This window comes from Panthera uncia, chromosome E3 (genome assembly GCF_023721935.1).
Source record: "Panthera uncia isolate 11264 chromosome E3, Puncia_PCG_1.0, whole genome shotgun sequence".
Lineage (NCBI taxonomy): Eukaryota > Metazoa > Chordata > Mammalia > Carnivora > Felidae > Panthera > Panthera uncia.
Window position 1 is genome coordinate 20582926 of NC_064815.1, and position 19888 is coordinate 20602813.

At 49.2% G+C, this 19888-nt stretch overlaps 1 protein-coding gene across 1 annotated transcript in view; it reads right to left on the minus strand.

Moving 5' to 3' along the window:
- The window catches only part of LOC125928653 (polypeptide N-acetylgalactosaminyltransferase 17-like), a 159029-nt gene that overhangs the window by 36465 nt on the left and 102676 nt on the right, over positions 1-19888 (minus strand). The window contains exon 4 of the mRNA XM_049639378.1: positions 16300-16466. Within this exon, the coding sequence (XP_049495335.1) occupies positions 16300-16466 (167 nt within the window). The remainder of the gene's footprint in view (positions 1-16299; positions 16467-19888) is intronic.

The following is a 19888-nucleotide window of genomic DNA, read 5'->3' on the forward strand; positions in this document are numbered from 1 at the left end:
TCACAGGCCTTTCCAGACCCCGTAGCATAGCCTGAGACCAGAGCAAGCAGACCAGAGCTGGGGGCTAAAGTAATCTACAGACACTCGTGTCAATGCCAACTCAAGTACCCAGCTCATTTTTCCAATAAAATATGGTCAAAGCTGGAACACTGCTCTTGGAGGAACAAAGGTGAAAGTGGCTTTATTTGGTCGTCCTGACAACTATTTCAACCATCCCTGGGCTTCCTTGCTCCACATCTTCACCTGTCCCACCTCTATCCTGGCGGATCCCCAACCCGGGCTGGGCTATTCAAGCAGCCCTTGGCATCCCTCTTGCTCTGAGGCTGCATAGCATTGCTGGAGAACATCAACACTCTCCTTCCTTAATCCTGTGGCTCGGTGAGGCTCTCAATATCTGAGATGCCCTCTCTCTGAAACTCCAGTCCACCCATCAGTTCTTACACGTCAAATCCCATCTACACCCTTCCCTCTGTGTGCCCCAAGCTTCCCTGCCTCTATTTGAGAACGTCTCCCCACTGTATCTTCTTCCTACTTCCATATGTCCCAAATCTCTCTGGAGACGGCCAGTCATTCGCAAACACTTTTAAATGCCTGGGGCTGACTGGCCCCTAGCCCAACCTCACTCTTATCACTGGGGTGCATCGGACCCTCCAGCATCCTTACTGGGTTCCTATCAGTGTGAACCCAAAGTCTGACCACAAGGCAAACATTTCAACACATATTCTAGATAACTTCTGGTTCTTGTAGAGTGCAACTATCCCCTTTGGCACTATAGTCATGGACACCAAGGTTAAAACAGAAACTTCTCCTCCACGAGAGGCTGGGTTGGAAGACCAAGAGTTAATCGGATTTTGCACGGAGGGGATGTCACGCAAATGGAATAAATGACCAAAAGAGCTCGTTTGAACCTGCAGGCATCATAAGACTCATCAGTTGTGTTCTTGGGCACAGAGACGAATATTGCTTTTCGTACAAACATCTGTACGGAAACACTGATAGCAACTTTATTTGCGAAAACCCCCAAACTGCGACAACCCAAGTGTCCTCCGACGGGCCAGGGGTCAAACAGACTGTGGTGAAGCCGTATCACGGAACCCTGTGCAGAAGTCAAAAGGAATGAACTCACTGCACCCCGCAACGTGGACAGATCTCGGGGGACTCATGCGGCGTGTACAAAGCCAATCACGAAGATTCGATACCGTACGGCTCAACCGAGGGAACAGTCTTGCGACAGCAAAACTATAGGCTGGAGAACAGATCAGTGGTTGTCAGGGGTATCGAAGGAGAGCGTCGGGTAGCGCTGAGGTGCCAGGACAGTTCTGTACTTGAATTGTGTTTGGTTATAGGAATCCACACCTGTGATAAAACTGCACAGGACTGTCTCCACACACACGCACCAACACAGACACACACACGTGTTCAACTGGTGAAATCAGACTAAGCTCCGTGGACGGTACCCAAGTCAGTGCACTTGTTATAAGCCTGCACTAGAGTTCTGCAAGATGGTAACCATTGGGAGAAACTGAATGGAGACACATAAGACTTCTCATACATTGTTGCAACCTCTTGAGAATTTATAGTTGTTTCAGAATAGCGAGGGGTTTTTGTCTTAGTAGTGAATTTTAAATCCAGTTAGGGGGTGCCTGGGTGGCTCAGTCGGTTGAGCCTCCAACTTCAGCCTAGGTCATGATCTCGTAGTCTGTGGGTTCGAGCCCCGCATCGGGCTCTGTGCTGACAGCTCAGAGCCCAGAGCCTGTTTCAGATTCTGTGTCTCCCTCTCTCTCTGACCCTCCCCTGTTCATGCTCTGTCTCTCTCTGTCTCAAAAATAAATAAACACTTAAAAAAAAATTTTTTTAAAGCCAGTTAGACTATGAAGCTTTCACTAGGGTTCTTTCACGATCTCCAGTGTAAAGACATACACACTCTCTTTTTTAAATTTTTTAATGTTTATTTTTCGGGGGGGGGGAGGGGCAGAGAGCGAGGGAGACACAGAATCCGAAGCAGGCTCCAGGCGCTGAGCTGTCAGCACAGAGCCCGACGCAGGGCTCGAACTCGCGAACTGCAAGATCATGACCTGAGCCGAAGTCGGATGCTCAACCCAATGAACCACCCAGGTGCCCCTACACTCTCTTTCTTAATCTTTCCCCCTCGTGGCCTGAAAATACATGAGGGGAAATGTAAATACACAACCTAGTTGTGATTACAGACCCACAGAGCAAACGCTGTCACCCTGCGGTGATCTGGTAGGGGACAAAACCAAGCATTGTTTCTGATTAGGAAGGCTCTTTACAGGCAAGGGGAAAGGCAGGTGACATTCCAATAAGGAAGCCTGGCCCGGCACGGGGCATGGAGTTGCGTGATAACAAGTTGTCTCCTGGCTGCTTGACTCAGAGCCTCAACCACACAGGGGAAACGGTTATCTTCCAGAAACACAGGACTCCTCCTATCCCCGCAATTATAAACCAGGAAGAAAAGCAAACAATGCCATCGCGCCGTCTCCAAAATCCCTTCCGGACGTCCGGAGGGTGTAACCTTCCACGCAGAAAAGTTTTCTAACTCGAACCACCCTGCTGTCACCCTCTGAATGCGCCACCCAAGAGAAGGGCCTGACCGGGTGGGCTGGTCCCCCAGGGAAGGAGTAGGGACCAGGTGGACAACCGTCCTGAGCACCAAGAGATGATTCCCGGAGAGGAGTGCTTAAGAACCAGAGCATCGAAGCCCAAACACGCACAGCAACGCCGAATGCAGAACCTCCCAGGATGATGTCAGAGGAAGTACAAAAAAGAAAGCTTCGTGCTCGCGCAGTAACTGAACATATTCAGCAATCGCTGTAACTCAGCAGCGTGCGGGGGCCCTGGGAAGGCAGCGCAGAAGGAGCTGTGGTTCTTGCCCTCAAGGGTCTGACCGTCCAGAGCTGGGCAAATACGCAAAAGCAAGGCGGCAGGCCAAGTGGGGGGGCCAAACCCCACAGTGATGCCCGGGCAGCAGAGGCGAAGGGCCCCGAACCCTGCCGCAGCTGGGAAATCTGGGAAGGCTTCCCAGGGGAGGTAACCCAGAAGAAGAGTGTCCAAGAGTGATCTGGAGCTGGCAAATCCAATACCACCGCGAGCACCCTCAGTGGGAACATCCTTTATCATACCTCCCGGGACTTGCACTGTGGGCTTTTGCAAGTATTAACTCTAAATTTTTTTTTTTTTAACGTTTATTTATTTTTGAGACAGAGAGAGACAGAGCATGAACGGGGGAGGGTCAGAGAGAGGGAGACACAGAATCCGAAACAGGCTCCAGGCTCCGAGCGGTCAGCACAGAGCCCGACGCGGGGCTTGAACTCACGGACCGTGAGATCATGACCTGAGCCGAAGTCGGCCGCTCAACCGACTGAGCCACCCAGGCACCCCACAAGTATTAACTCTAAAGCTGACAGTTTAAACCCTGCCTCAAAGACACTGCTCTCCCCAAAGTACTCAACACTGGAAAAGGTAAGTGCCTTGGCCGACAACCACACCAGATTCGATTCTGCTTTTTCTTCCACATGCTATTGCTTAAGAACAAAGAAGGTAATGAGGGAAGTTTTTAAAAAGTAGCTGAAAACTATGGATAAGACCTATTTGAAAATGCATTAAGGATTATGACAGTAGAAATGAAGAAGACTCTAATGTTCTTTTAATATTATTTTATTCCAGTACTATTTTAAGCCACTTTGGGAGAGAGGGAAGGAGAAGGGGGTGGGGAGAAGGGCAGAGGGAGAGAGAGTCTCAAGCCGGTTCCACGCCCAGGGCAGAGCCCAAGGTGGGGCTCGATCCCACGACCCTGGGATCATGCCCTAAACCAAAGTCAAGAGCCGAACACTTAACCCCCTGAGCCACCCAGGTGCCCCACCATTAATACTATTTTGATGGTTGAAGTTACCCCTCATCTGAGTTTGGAAGGCACAATGAACTTCCACAGGAATTTGCACCTGACATATCCAAAAAGGTGAATTCAGTCCCCCTCCCATACCCACCCCTTCTGCCATATCCTTTCAATGTTCATTTATTTTTGAGAGAGACAGAGCATGAGCTGGGGAGGGGGAGAGAGAAGGAGGCACAGAATCCGAAGCAGGCTCCAGGCTCTGAGCTGTCAGCACAGAGCCCCACGCGGGGCTCGAACTCACAGACCACGAGATCATGACCTGAGCCGAAGTCAGACGCTTAACTGACTGAGCCACCCAGGTGCCCCTACATTCCCCCTCTTAATGAGTAGCACCAATACCCATCCTGTGCCCGGAGGCAACACCCCTCCATAACTCCTCCCTCCTCTTCCCCCTCCTCCAAAACCAATCAGTCCTCATGTGATTCAGCCGCCATGTTTCCACATCTGAAATATGGTAGCATATGAAAATAGGAAATCTCAAATCGGTGGTTAAAGGATAGAGTATTGAATAAATTGAGATAAGCACATGTTGAGACCAGGGTCTCCAGGCTGAAACTCTTATACCTGAACACGAAAATGTTTAATCCACTGGGAATTGATTTGGAAAAAAAACAAAAAACAAAACGATTTACCTGTAAGAAAATATGCATGAATATTTGTGCCACCTGAGGCTGATGAGTAACTTTCTCGGGGCGTCACTAAAAGAAAAGACTGGGGGCGCCTGGGTGGCTCAGTCGGTTAAGCGTCCGACTTCGGCTCAGGTCACGATCTCGGGGTCCGCGGGTTCGAGCCCCGCGTCAGGCTCTGGGCTGATGGCTCAGAGCCTGGAGCCTGCTTCCGATTCTGTGTTTCCCTCTCTCTCTGCCCCTCCCCCGTTCATGCTGTGCCTCTCTCTGTCTGAAAAATAAATAAACGTTAAAAAAAATTTTTTTTAAAGAAAAATGAAAAAAAAAAGAAAAGGCTGATGGATCTGACTATGTAGAAATGTATAATTTATATTTGTCAAAAAACACAATAAACAAAGTAAAGTCAAAAGCACAGGTTGGGCAGAAACGCCCGTCAGATGACTGTGAAAGAAGTTTATTTAATATCTATGAAGTTCTCACAATTCAGTAAAGCGAAGATAAATTCTCCAGGAGAAAAAGAAATGAGGGGTCATCAACTGGCAGATCTCTATAAAAATAAAGACAATTAACCATTTGAAAAAGTTCCCATCATCACTAGGGTTAAAAAAAACACAGATTTAAAAGTATGTCATTTTTCACTCATCAGAACTGTAAAGACAAAAAAGAAATAAGATTCAGTGTCGATGAGAATGCAGAGAAAAAGACACTTTGATATCCTTCTCGTGAGACAGACCACATATCTGGAGAGCAATTTATCAATCCATATTAAAAGTTCTTAAAAACTGGGGTGCCTGGGTGGCTCAGTGGGTTAAGCGTCCGACTTCGGCTCAGGTCACGATCTCACCATCCGTGAAGGTGTCTCGTCGGGGTCTATACTGACAGCTCGGAGCCTGGAGCCTGCTTCAGATTCTGTGTCTCCTTCTCTCTCTGCCCCTCCCTCACGCTCTGTCTCTCTCTGACTCTTAAAAATGAACAAACGTTAAAATTTTGTTTTAATTATTAAAAATTAATATGGAATTTGGGGGGGAAGATGAATTTAACTCACGAATGTGACATGCTTCCCTGAAGCATAAACCCTGAAAACACCGATTTCTTTTTTAATATGAAAGAAACCCACACATGCTTTCCCAGGGTCAGAGAAAACACAAGAGGAGACACCAGCCACAATACCGGGGAAGCTGGAAAGTGGTAGAAAGTGCGTTGAGAGATGTCTAGCAGCCGACCTCCAGCTACCATGGGAAACACTGAGAAACCAATTCAACATACACCAGAGAATCCTCGAGAGATAATGAAGCCAACAGCACTGGGTACCTCTTGAACTGGGGGTGACTAAACTGGGGAAACAGAAATGAGGGGCACCAGAAGGAAGGCCATTCGAAAGGAAACTGATCACTAGATCCCCGTCCCTACCCTGTGCTCCAGCCCCTGCGACCCTCTACTGTCAAAACTGGTGGTGATCCTGAGCAGACAGCAGGCTCACCAGACCTCGGCGGTGGGGGGGGGCCTCAGCTCGGGGAGACAGAAACCAAACAGCAAAGAGCAAAAACCGTGTGGAACCAGACTGTGCAGGGAGAAAAACCGAAAACCAAAACAAAAGACGAAATATTATTAATATCCTCCAGGGGATAGGAAAACATATTGCTTCTATTAAATAAGAACAATATGCTATAAAAAGGAACTCTCAGAGAATAAAAATGGGCACTTGGAAGTAAAATCATGATGGCAGAGATAAAAAAAAACTGACTGGAAGGGAAGGAAGATAAAACTGAAGAGACAGCAAACAAAGCTGGGCAAAAATATAAGGAAAGATAAGGTGGCAGAGAAAAAATAAGAAAATTAAAGGCTCCACCCAAGAGGCTTACTAATGGAATAATGGGAGACGCTGAAATAGAGAAACGAGGAAAATGGGGAGGGATTATCAATGGAATATTCCAAGAAATTTTCCGAAAACTGACAGACATTAGATTCCAGATTCAAGCCACTAAACTGAACCACACTAAGGCTCATCATCGTGGATTTCAAAACTCTGGGGACAAAATGGAAGATTCCACCAGCTTCCAGAAAGGAGAACACACACACACACACATGCGCACACACACACACATGGGCACACACACACACACACACACACACACACGCGATCAGAAATCGGAATGCCTTTGGTTCCTTTACAAAACATTGAAAAAAGATAATGAAGCCAAAACATCAAAATCTGAAAGAAGGGAATATCTGTCTCAACCAGGCCATCGATCACACAGAAAATGAGGATAAAGCTTTCTTGAGACACGGATGATCTCAAAAGACTTTATCTTCCTCGTAGTCCCTTAATGAGGCTCCTGGCTGTTATGTTGCACCAAAATAAGCACGTAAACCAAGAAAAGAGAAAAGCCTGGAATTTAGCATAGGAGAGGGGGCAAAGGAGGTCCCCAGGAGGATGGTGAGGAGGGATCCAAGGTGACAGTGACCCATAGCCACTGCAGCCAACTGTCCACAGCGGGGCAGCGGGACTTGAGGCGGACACATGGCGAGTTGCCATTACTCTTGCTTCTGCAAACTCACCTCATTTTCGACTGAGGATAGATTGCTTGAATGAGCCCAGAACTTTCAATATGAATTGATAAATTGTTCAGGTATGTGGTTCTGTCCCATGAGAAGGATATGAGAGTCTTTTTTCTCTGTATCCTCACCGACACGGACTCTTACTAATCTTTGTCATCTTTGCTGCTCTGATGAGTCAAATGATGTCTGAATGAGGATAGATTGTCCCCATTCTTCCCTATAATGGGATATTCTGACCACAGGCTGACATAGTCTGTGCTCTCTCTCGCCATGCCCGCTGCCTGGATCAGCGGAGGACATTCATTTCATCCCCCAGACGTGGTCTGCTTCGACCTCCTTCTAAGAGTAGGCAATGCGCCTTGATGAGGTCGCCGGCAGAAAACACAGAGCAGCCATTCCTTCTGTCCCGATTTTTGCCTTATCCCCAGCACTGGTGCACGCAACAGCCTGCCAGATGTCCCCACAAGGGTGTGTCCTGTGTTTCCCTGAGCTCGCTCGTGACTTAGCTGTCTTCTCCAGAAGAAGCCTTTGTAAACAATTAAGATAGTACACGGGTCAGTACTTTTGTTCTTGACATGATAGGATATCAGGCATTTCGTAAAAAGTGCACGGAAAGAATAAAGGAGCCAGGAAAACTAAGCAAAAAATAAATAAATAAAAGGCATCCAGATTGGAAAGTAAGAAGTAAAATTGTCACTACTTGAAGGTGACGTGACATTACAGGCAGAAAGCTCTGAAGAATACACACACACACACACACACACACACACACACACACACTATCAGAGCTAAGAAACAAGTTTAGCAACGTAGAAGAATACAAGATCAATATACAAAAATCAGCTGCATGTCTATACGCGAGCAGTGAGTAGTCCAAAAATGAAATAAAGAAAGAAATTCTACTTACAATTCAACATCAAAAATAATAAAATATATAGGAATAAATTTAGACAAAGAAGGCAAGACTTGTAGGGGAGCCTCGGTGGCTCAGTCAGTTAAGCATCCGACTCTTGATTGTGGCTCTGGTCATGATCTCAGAGTTGTGGGATCAAGCCCTGCATCAGGATCCACGCTCAGCAGGATTGGGATTCTCTCTCCTTCTCACTCTGCCCCCTCTCCTCATGCATATGTGTGTGCTCTCTCGCTCTCTCTCAAAATAAATAAATAAACATTTTTAAAAAAAAAGCAAGAAGACTTGTATATTGAAAATTATAAAACATTGTTTAAAGAAATTAAAGAAGATCTAAATAAATAGAAAGGCCCTCCATGTCATGGTAATCTCTACACCCAACATGGGGCTCCAAATCACAACCCCGAGATCAAGAGTTCGCACACTCTGCTGACTTAGCCAGCCAGGTACCAAAGACATTCCATGTCATGGATTGGAAGTATTAATATTGCTAAGATGACAATACTTTTCAAATTGACCTATAGATTCAATGCAAAATCCCTGACAAAATTCCAACTGCCTTTTTGAAGCAATGGACAAACGTGTCATATGTCACATGTGGGACCCAGAATTCATATGTCAACACATGGGACCCAGAATGGACAAAACAATACTGAAAAAGAAGAATAAGTCTGGAAGACTCACTTCCTGATTCTTAAAACTTGCTATAAAGGAAAAGTTATAAAGACAAGGCGGTACTCACACAGGGATAGACACATAAATCAATGACATAGGATTTAAAGTCCAAAAATAAACCCTTACACTTACAAGGCAGTTTATTTTTGACATGGATGCCATGACCATTCAATGGGAAAAAGAACAGTTCCTTCAACAAATGGTACTGGGACAACTGAATATCCTCATGGGACAAAAAAATAATAATAATAATTTGGACCCCTACCTCAAACCATACACAAACATGAATTCACAATGGATATGGAGCTACATGTAGGAGCTAAAACTCCAAGACACTTAAAAGAGAATATAGGTGTAAATCTTTGTGACCTTGGACTAGGCAATGGTTTCCTAGATATGACACCAAAAGCTCAAGCACCCAAAGAAAAAAATAAAAAACTTGACTTTCATGACCATGAAAAGCTTTTGTGCATCAGAGGACACTATCAATAAAGAGAAAAGACAATCCACAGAACGGAAGGAAATATCTGCAAATACATTTGCAAAATTACGTACAGAATATATTTGATAAGAGTATGTGCCCAGAAGACATAAGCAATTACAACTCAACACTAAGAAGACAAATGACCCATTTTAAAAATCGGCAAAAGGGGGCGCGAGGGTGGCTCAGTTGGTTAAGCGTTCCACTTCGGCTCAGATCATGATCTCAAAGTTCATGAGTTCGAGCCCTGCATCGGGCTCTGTGCTGACAGCTCGGAGCCTGGAGCCTGCTTCAGATTCTGTGTCTCCCCTTCTCTCTCTGCCCTTCCCCCACTCGCACTCTGTCTCTCTCTCACTCAAAAATAAACATTCAAAAAATAATAAATAAATAAATAAATAAATAAATAAATAAATAAAATTCAAGTTGACAAAAGATTTCAATAGACATTTCTCCAAATAAGACAGACTAATGGGGGCGCCTGGGTGGCTTAGTCGGTTGAGCATCCTACTTTGGCTTAGGTCATGATCTCACGGTTTGTGGGTTCAAGCCCCGCGTCGGGCTCTGTGCTGACAGCTCAGAGCCTGGAGCCTGCTTCGGACCCTGTGTCTCATTCTCTCTCTGCTCCTACCCCACTTGTGCTCTGTCTCTCAAAAATAAATAAAAGTAAAAAAAAATTTTTTAAAAAGACAGACTAATGGCAAGCAAGCACATGAAAAGATGCTCAAAATAATCAGTCATTAGAGAAATGCAAATAAAACCATGAGATACCACCTTACACGCACCACGGTGGCCTTTGTGTGTTTTTTTTTAAAGGAAAATAACAAATATTGAGGATGTGGCGAAACTGAGACTTCATACATTGCCAGTAGGAATGCAAAATGGTGCCGCTCCTGCGAAAAACCGTGTCGTTGGGGAAAACAGTCTGATGGCTTCTCAAGATATGAACCGTGGAATTATCACAGGACCCAACGATTCCACTCCTAGGTAGGTACCCAAGAGAACTGAAAACATTCCACACGACAACTTTTACATGAACGTTCCTAGCAGTATTATTCGTAACAACCAAAAAGCAGGAACGCCCCACCTATCCATCAACTGAAGAACAAAGAAAGGTCATGTGTTACCTCCACACAACCGAATGTCGCTGAGCCACAAAAAGAAATGACGTAAATCCATGCCACCACACGATGAACTTGGGCGACAGTACGTTGCACGAAACAAGGCAGACACCAAAAGCTACAGGCTGTACATTTCGTTGATAGCAAATGTCCAGAAAAGGCAAATTCATAGAGACAGAAATACTTGGTGGTTGCCCCAGGACCTGGGAGAGATGGCTAAACAGGTCCAGGATCTCTTTAGGGGGGACGATGAAAATATTCCGGAATTAGATCGTGGTTACAGTTGCAAAACGTCGTGAATGTACTGAAAGCCACCGAACTATACACACTTCATAAGGGTGTATTTGATGTTATGTGAATTCTATCTCAATTAGAAGTAAGGGACAAGAGGGATGCCTGGAGGGTTCAGTCCGTTAAGCATCCAACTCTTGATTTCGGCTCAGGTCATGATCTCACGGTTCGTGGGCTTGAGCCCCGCATGGGGCTCTGCGCTGACAGCTCTGAGCCTGTTTGGGATCCTCTCTCTCCCTCTCTCTCTGCTCCTCCCCCACTTGCACTCTCTATCTCAAAAATAAATAAACTTTAAAAAAAAGTAAGGGAAAATCATAAAGGATGACCGTGACGGGGTGTGGCAAGAATGATGATTGATACAACTCCATGCACCTGAATTCCCTCAGCCTCAACCCCTCAAACAAAGATCAAAGCGGGAAAATGCTGATGATCTGAACAAAGACCAGTGGCTTGGGACACGGCCAGGCGGGATCACGCTCAAGAGGGACTAAGCAGATGCTGAGAAACAGAGCAGAAAGAGAATGAAAAGCCCTCTGGTCTTTGGTGACGAGGTAAAGCCCTTCACGGACAGGAGATAACGAGAAGCAGGTCTGCGAGGCCGAGAGGAGAATGCTAAGCTAGTCACAGGACAGACTGAGCTTACGGTTCAGAGGGACCCTGGCCCTTGAGGAGAGAGAGGACGCAGGTCTGGAGCTCAGGGGAGAGGCTGAATTGCTCTGCGCTACAGGGATGGATCAGGAGGGGACAAGTGCCCGGAAGGAAGCCACCAACAATGTCAGACGTGGCCGGATCAGAGCAGGAAAGTGCCCGCTGGACTGGGTGCGCCGCGATCACTGGTAACTTTTGCCCGAGGGATTTCGGTTTAATGTACAGGAGCACAAAGAATTGCATCTTACTTGGGTTTAACTTGCGTCAACATCAGTATTCAAGCCGAATGAAACAAATGTAAAAACAAACCTAACAAGTGAAAGACCCTGACTTACCTGTACACACAGGTCCTGAGCCTTCTGGCTTTATTCACACACTCCCTGGACCAGGTGGTTTTTCTTTCCTTCCTTCCTTGCTTCCTTGCTTCCTTGCTTCCTTGCTTCCTTGCTTCCTTCCTTCCTTCCTCCCTCCCTCCCTCCCTTCCTTCCATCTCTCTCCTTTTTCCTTTCTTTCTGTTTTCTTCTTTCTTTCTTTCTTTCTTTCTTTCTTCTTTCTTTCTTTCTTTCTTTCTTTCTTTCTTTCTTTCTTTCTTTTTTCCTGATAAAGCTTGGTTTTCCTTTAATGGATATGATAACATACAGGTGTGGGATTCTAGTTCCCACCTGAGCCAGGCATGACTGGCTTGAGAATGGACCACTCTACCCTCATGAAAATGATGTTTGCAGATCTGTCTTAATAAAAAGAGAGCTATGATGCTTCACAGTTCGGGGGGGGGGGGGAAACAGGAAGAATATTAACTTGTTTTTACTATAGGATCTTAACTATGTAACACCTGCATTAAAAAAAAGAAGGGGGTGGAGTGCCTGAGTGGCTCAGTCGATTAAGCGTCCGACTGCGGTTCAGGTCATGATCTCATGGTTTGTGGGTTCAAGCCCCGCATCGGGCTCTGTGCTGACAGCTCAGAGCCTGGAGCCCGCTTCAGATTCTGTGTTTCCCTCTCTCTCTCTCCCTCTCTGCTCCTTCCCCGCTCACACTCTGTCTCTCTCTCAAAAATAAATAAACATTAAATTTTTTTTTTTTTTTTAAAAAGAAAGGGAGAGGGAACCTTTGGCTGGCTCAGTTGAGCATCAGACTTTTGATTTTGGCTCAGGTCATGATCCCAGGGTCATAAGATCAAGCCCCATGTCAGGCTCTGCACTGAGCATGGAGCCTGCTTGAGATCTCTCTCTCTCTCTCTCTCTCTCTCTCTCTCGCTCTCAAATAAAAAAAAATTTTTAAGGGGAAAACAGGGGGGAATGAACAGTTGCCTTCAGTTACTCTCTGCGGTATTTGTATTTCCCGGTTACTTTTTGATACATTCAAAGTTTCCTACAAAGAGAGCACGCATTACTTTTAAGATCGGAAAACACAGTAAGGCTGGGGAAAAATGGTTTAATCAAACTTGAGCAGAAGGTAAGCAGGGATAACAATATTAAGGTTAGATGAACTAAATTCGAGGCAAGGAAAAAAGTATGCTTTTAAGATAAAGGGAGTATGACATCAGGGTGACAGCCACCACTAACGATGAAACCACACAGACACGAATCTACAGTTACCAAAGAAACTGACAACAAGATACAGAAATCAAGCGTTATTAGGGACATGGGAAGGAAAAGTCATCGTAGGAGGAGATTTGAAAACACCATCATCAAAAAGCCTTAAGAAAATAAACTCAGAGTCTATCTAAATACACAAAATTGATGTCTGGCAGGAATTCAATTCCATGAATACAGTGTGTGTGTGGGGGGGGTCTTTTCAAGTGTATATAGAACATTTACAAAACTCGATAATACCAGTCACAAAGAAAATCTCAACAGAGAAAAAAAATGTTAAGTCCCTCTTGCAGTTAAAGAGAAGGTACTTCTAGCCTGGAGAAAATACAGAAGCTAGAAGGAAGAACAGAAAAGGGGGAAACAGTGTTAATATAGTCTCCTCCTGGTCCACCGGGTATTTGCAGGGTGGGGGGGGGCGGACAGAGGAGGATGAATGGGAATTAACTTGATGATCAGGCTGGACCGAATATCTCTCCCACCCCGTTTCTCACCCACTGAACAGCTTTATTTAAATGCGAACCCCTGAGATGGTAACTCAGGGGTTCTCAACTGTGTGGTTCCTGTAGGGGCAGGATCAGCACCTCCTGGGAATTTGTAAGAAATGCACATTCTCAGCCCTACTCCAGACCTCCTGGAGCAGAATTTCCTCCAGGGTGGGGCTCCAGGAGGTTCTGAGCGGAAAGCCGAAGAAGGTGCCTAAGTACCCCTGGAGCAGACTGGTTCAGAAGAGGAGTGGGCTTTATACCCCTGGCTCCCGGAGTCCCCCAAGTGGGATTAAGCTGCCTCAGCCACAGGGGCCACCTGCATATCACGCCCTTCCTGTCCTACTTCCCCCCAGCCCCTCGAGGTGTTCTCTCCCCCTCGCAAATCAACTAACACACTCAAATCTTTGTCTCAGGGTCTGCTCCTGGGGGAGCCCAAACTAAGACGCCCACCAGAGACCAGAGTTTCCATTCTGGTTGAGACCAGCTTGGACCCCCATCTCTCTCTGGGTGAGCTCCGCCAAGATCTCCTCAGGGGAGGGAGCCCCACTGGCCGTGGGTCCTCACCCCAATGCCGTCGGGCACCCGCTCTCTTCTCTGGGTGTGCGAGCTCTTCTCTGCCCCGCCTCCTGCCACAAGGCCACTTAGCCCCACTCCACTTGCCCTTTGCAAGCCTCGTTCATCTTTGTCACTCACTCCCAGGCTGGGTGAGACTCACCGAGGGCCGATGCCAGACGGGCCCTGAGAAACCCCGTCCTATCCAGCACCGTGGGAGGCCAGTTGTGCAAGACGGGGAGGTATCACGTGCTACGTGCTGGGTAGGCAGGGTAATGGGTGCTGGGGGAGCTCCCAGCTAGGGCCGTAGGACGGCAGCAAAGGATTCTCTGAGCAGGGCACCCACAGGGGACACCTGGGGGACTCAGGAGGGAGGAGGATCAGGGATGCCCTCTGCTGATGCGAGGGGTCCACGGTGGGCACGCGGCATGCCGCGAGGGGCTCTGGGAGCCACGTCAGGGAGACAGGCTTCGCCAGATGGCTTAGAGGCTCCAAGGAACCGAACGCACCACGTTCTCACAAGAAGACCGCCAGGGCCAGTGTTAGCAGAATCTACACCTGGCGGAATGGCCAGAGGTAAAAAGAGATGTGAAAAATACAGCCAGTGACCCCTCCGTCCTCCAACTCTGGAGGCCTCGGAGAAGGCGGTACCCGACTGGCATATTGCTGGGCCGAGGTGCACGGGGGCCCTTCGGGGGCCCAGCCAGCCAGTTCAGAAGGGGCAGGGGGACTTCAGTGCCCGGGGCCAATGACGTGGCTCAGCCCTGAGCTCCCGGAGATAGCCAGGTGCCACACGGCACCCGTGGCATCGTCCTGGCTCCTGTTCACCCTCTCCTAGCCCGGGAGCACACGCAGGGTAATCTTTCTCCTTCTCTACCCAGCACGCTGAGAGCCAGGGCTTTAGCCTGCCCTAGTCCTCCCGTGGCTCAGAAGATAAGCCTCCTTGGCCTTCAGCGCGCACCCTGGCTGGCTTTCTCCTGTGGCATCAGCTGGTGGGGGTTTCTCCCTGCGGCGAGGGCAGCGCATTACCTTAGGCCAGGAGCCAACACAAGGGCAAGGTTAGCAAGACCCATCCACTGCCACTTGGACACCAGGCCTCCCCCCGACCCGCCTCCAGCGACCCCGGAGCATTTTTGTTCCTGCTGCCCAATACCTGCCTGTTTTATATATATATATATATATTTTTTTTTTTTTTTTAATTGAAACTTTAAAAAAAAAAATTTTTTTTTTTAACATTTATTTATTTTTGAGACAGAGAGAGACAGAGCATGAACAAGGGAGGGGCAGAGAGAGAGGGAGACACAGAATCTGAAACAGGCTCCGGGCTCCGAGCTGTCAGCACAGAGCCCGACGCAGGGCTCGAACTCACGGACCGAGAGATCATGACCTGAGCCGAAGTCGGACACTTAACCGACCGAGCCACCCAGGCGTCCCGCCTGTTTTATATTTTTTAAACTGAGCCACTATTCTAAAGGGAGCCGACCTCCAAAACACCTGTGAACACTGCTCGTTTCTACCTCCAGTCATTTTTGGCTCGGCGGCCCAGAGAGGACTTCAGATGCAAGATGAGTGGTTCCCGTCCCAGGACGGAATTACACTGTTTTGTTTTTTAAGTTTATTTATTTACTTTGAGAGAGAGACAGAGACAGCTCGAGTGGGGAAGGGGCAGAGAGAGAGGGAGGGAGAGGGAGAGGGAGAGGGAGAGGGAGAGAGAGAGAGAGAGAGAGAGAGAGAGAGAATGTATCCCAAGCACACTCCACCCTACCTGAGCAGAGCCCCATGCAGGGCTCGAACTCACGAAGCCTCAAGATCACGACCTGAGCCAAAACCAGGAGTCCGGACGCTCAACCGACTGAGCCACCTAGGTGCCCCCAGAATTTCATTTTTTATTTTACCTCTTGGGAAAGGACGGTGGCAGTGGGTAGGGCTGGGGCGGGGAGTGGGGAAGAATCTGGGCGCCCCTTGTCATCTACTTTAGGTAATATGAAGAAGGGAAAATGAGTCCATCTATGTGGCCAGTAACTTCTTTTTTTTCTTAATGTTTATTTATTTTGAGAGAGAGCAAGAGAGAGCATGAGCAAGCTGGGGAGGGGCAGGGAGAGAGAGGGACAGAGAGAACCCCAAGCAGGCTCTGTACTGGGAGTGCGGGGCCCGACATGGGGCTCGATTCCACGAGCCAAAGCCGAAATCAAGAGCTGGACGCTTAACCGACGGAGCCACCCAGGGTGCCCTGCCAGTCATTTATTCCTAAGAGCCCTGCAGGCCTCGAGGTCTAATGGACCAGTGCTCGTGCGCCCAGATGTCTTCCTCTCTGTAGCTATGCCCCAGGGACAGGAGACAAAGACAGGTGGACTCGTGTTACAACGCAAGTGGCATTTTCCCCCTTGCTGACCCGGCGCGCTCCCAGGTTCCCCTCCAAAACGCCCGTGCGGCTTGGCGGCCCCCATACCTTCGTCACTGTTGTCGTCCACCAGGATGATTTCCTTCAGCAGGTGCGTCGGCGTGTGGTTGACCGCGCTGTGGACTGACCGCAGGATCACTGACAGGGCCTCGTTCACGAAGATGAATATGATGGAGATCTGGGGCAGCTCCTTGGAGTACTTCAGCTCCTTGCACCTGGGGGAAGAGAGCCAGCCGAGCAGAGTCAGAGGAAGGCGGAAGGCACGGGCGCTGCGGATGGACACGGCCCACGTGCGCCCAAGGTGTGAGTCACCAGTTCCCTCCGGGCCCCCCTTGGCTGAGAACAAAGACTGGAACCTAAGGAGGAGATCGTTAAGGGGTCCAGCCCCAATTCTCCTCAAGCTGCCGCCCCAAAGGAACCAGAAGCAGCAGTCTCGGGTACGTATCTCGCGTCTCCCAGGCGGCCTGGGTGCCCGTTCACACCGCCTGGTCCCACTTCGGTGCCCACCTGCCCCACTCCTTACTCGGGCACCTGCGTTTCCATGCCTGGAGCCTGCTTTGCTGCCGCCCCACCCCCATCTGCTCCCATCCAGAGGCGGCCAGGAGTTGAGGCATGAATACCCCAGCTCGCTCACCCCAGGAGCAGACTGACTCCAAGGGCAGCGGTTTATACGGGCTCCCAGGGTCCCCCTAGTGAAACGAGGGAGGGTTCCCCCTCCATCACCCACAGCGGCCATCTGCATACCACACCCTTCGGGGGATGCCTTCCCTTCCAGGTCCTACTTCCCCACGCCCCTGGTGGTGTTTGCTCTCTCCACCTTCCAAATCAATGGTGCACTCAAATCTTAGTCTTAGGGTCTGCTTCTGGGGGAACCCAAACCAAGCAGCCCTCTCGGGTGGAGCCTGCATTCTAGAATCAGACACGAAAGGCACATGTAAATAATCGTATTCAAGGAAGCGGGTCCTCGGCCTGCATAGGAGCATGCTGCCGGATACACCCCAACTCTTCTGGCAGGCGTTCCTAGAATCTCCTGGGGGGGGGGTGGGCAGGAGATGGGACCGCCTGCCTTTGAGGTCCTCCCTCCTAAGACCCAGCAGCTCCCCCATCCCTGAAAACTGGAATAAAAGAGAAGAGTCCTTTTCACCCAGGCTGGACACAGGGGTGTCGAGCTCTGGCCTCCCTGGAGCTCCCGGTGATGCAAGCTTGATACCCAGGGAACATGCCGTGCGTGGCTCAGTCGTGGGAACACCGCGCTCTGTCCAGGGGAGCACTCACGAATGTGGTCCCCTGCTTAGGCTGAGCCGCATTGGAAATACCAAGCGGAAACCAAATAGCATGGGAGAGGGCGCTAAGGCATTTCAATACATTCTCTTCCTCCTCGTGTGAGATTGGACAATATATAGCACAGGTGTTAGAGGAGAAAACAAAAGAAACGAGCTGAAGGAATGAATGGAGTGAGGGGGAAGAGCACTGAAGAAAGAGCAAGAAAAACGGTTGTTTTTTATGCGGAACAGCTTGGGCTGTGTCGGGCCGTATTAATCATGCAGGCAATTTTCGGAAGAAAATAAAGTTTTGTTACGAGATACATTTGTGTCTCCTGGAGGAGAACGTCCAGGGACCCATTGATCATGCAGCCTCATTTTTACCATGTCGCTGTAAATTCACTTCTGGGGCTGCCAGGGAGATTAGAAGGGTTATTGACGGGCTCCCGGGCAGTCGGCGGGAGTCATCTCATTTACTGCCTGAGGATCCGAGGGAGGAGGGCACCCCAGAAGGTACCTCCGAGCCCCCTCGACCATCCTGGGCAGCTTCCTCACCAGCCCGTCCCTGTGAGCACACATTCCGGACGCGCCCACCTATTCCCAGCGCTCAGCCCCAGGGCTCGTGTCTCTGGTCCTTGGTTTTTAACAGCTTCTGGCGCTTGGAACGCAGAAGCAGAAAGACCAGATTGCAGTGTCCCAGCACCTTCTTCTCCACCCACAGGCAACGGGGTCATGATGCAGTCAGGACTGAGTTCTGAGTCAAGCCTCTCGGCTAGAGCAGGCAACTCCCGCCCCCAGGGTAAAGCGGGAAATGGGGGAGCCTCGAAGCCTTCATCCTGCCCCTTCATGGGCCAAGGTGGTCATTTGGTAAATCATGGTGGATGGGGGGGGGGGGTACGGGGATTTCAAAAATGAGAAAGCGCTCTGTCACACACGGGGTACACTGTTCATAGGTCTTCACCTCTAAAACTGTCAAAATAATCCGCACCACACCTAGCTGTGGTGCCTGCCTGAGACCTCACAAGGGTCATCTGAGAGCCCCGTGACAATGCAACGTACCAACTAATGGAAAGACCCGGTCTGCCCGGCTGCCTCCCCCGGCCCCCCCCTTTCGGCTCCTCCTTTCCCTTCTGTATGCTCCCCAACGCATGGGCCAGGCTTCCAGAGTTTTCATGCAGCCCAGACCCTCCTTGCAGGACCCACCCAGGAGTCTCCTCCCCAGCCTGGCCACCCGGGTCTCTATCCTTGCCCAGCTGACAGTGCACCTCTCCTGGGCCCCATGTCCTCAGGCTTTCCCAATGGGCAGACCAGATGAATACAGTCACTGTCATAAAAATCAGCGTTCTTTCCTTGGTCTTTTTTTTTTTTAAGTGTATTTATTTATTCACTGAGGTTTTTTTTTTTTAATTTTTTTTTTTTAACGTTTATTTTATTTTTGAGACAGAGCATGAACGGGGGAGGGGCAGAGAGAGAGGGAGACACAGAATCGGAAGCAGGCTCCAGGCTCTGAGCCGTCAGCCCAGAGCCCGACGTGGGGGTCGAACTCACGGACCGTGAGATCGTGACCTGAGCTGAAGTCGGATGCTTAACCGACTAAGCCACCCAGGCGCCCCTTCACTGAGGTTTTTAAGCACTGAGGAGTAGGTGCTGACTCATATACATGTTACTTACAATCACACCCCTGGGGACAGACAGGGTGGAAGATGAAGGGTGGTTGCTGCGGGGAGAGAGGCTCACTGGCCGTAGAAATGCAGAGAGAAAGAACAGACCACGGCTCCTGCCCGTAGGACTTGACACTGAATTCCCGCTGTGGCCTGATGACCCACAGCCAAGTGTTCCATCCCCGAGTCCCCGCAGAGCCGAGGAGGCAGAAGGTGCTGAGCGCCCAGTTGCCCCGGTGGCTTGCACGGTGCTCTCGGGGGTGGCCGGGGTGGCAGGGCAGGCCGACTCGGGGAAGGAGAGGTCGGTTTCAGAGCTTGGCTTCCCACCCCCATCTGTACACAGTGGAACACACAGAACCCGACGTGTTTCCTGCCGCCCCGACGGCCTTCCAGCTGCAAAACCCGGGTAGGAGTAGACTGGAAGGTTTAGGAGGATAAAAGAACGGATTCGGGATCTGCAAGGCACCCAGGAATGAGCAGAGGATGCTATGCCACAGCAACTGCCAAGTACTTCCAAATCCACAGCCGGGGGGGCGGGGGGGCATCCTGTGGGCTTCCTCTAGCAACACGGGCTCGGAACTGGGTCCCAGAAATCACAGGCCTCCTTTCAGAAACGGGTCAGTGAGCAATAAACAATCTTGTCTTAAAGAAGATGGTTGGCAGGCAAGCTGTCTTAAAGTCTGGATAACTTTCTTTTTTTTTTTTCTTTTTTTT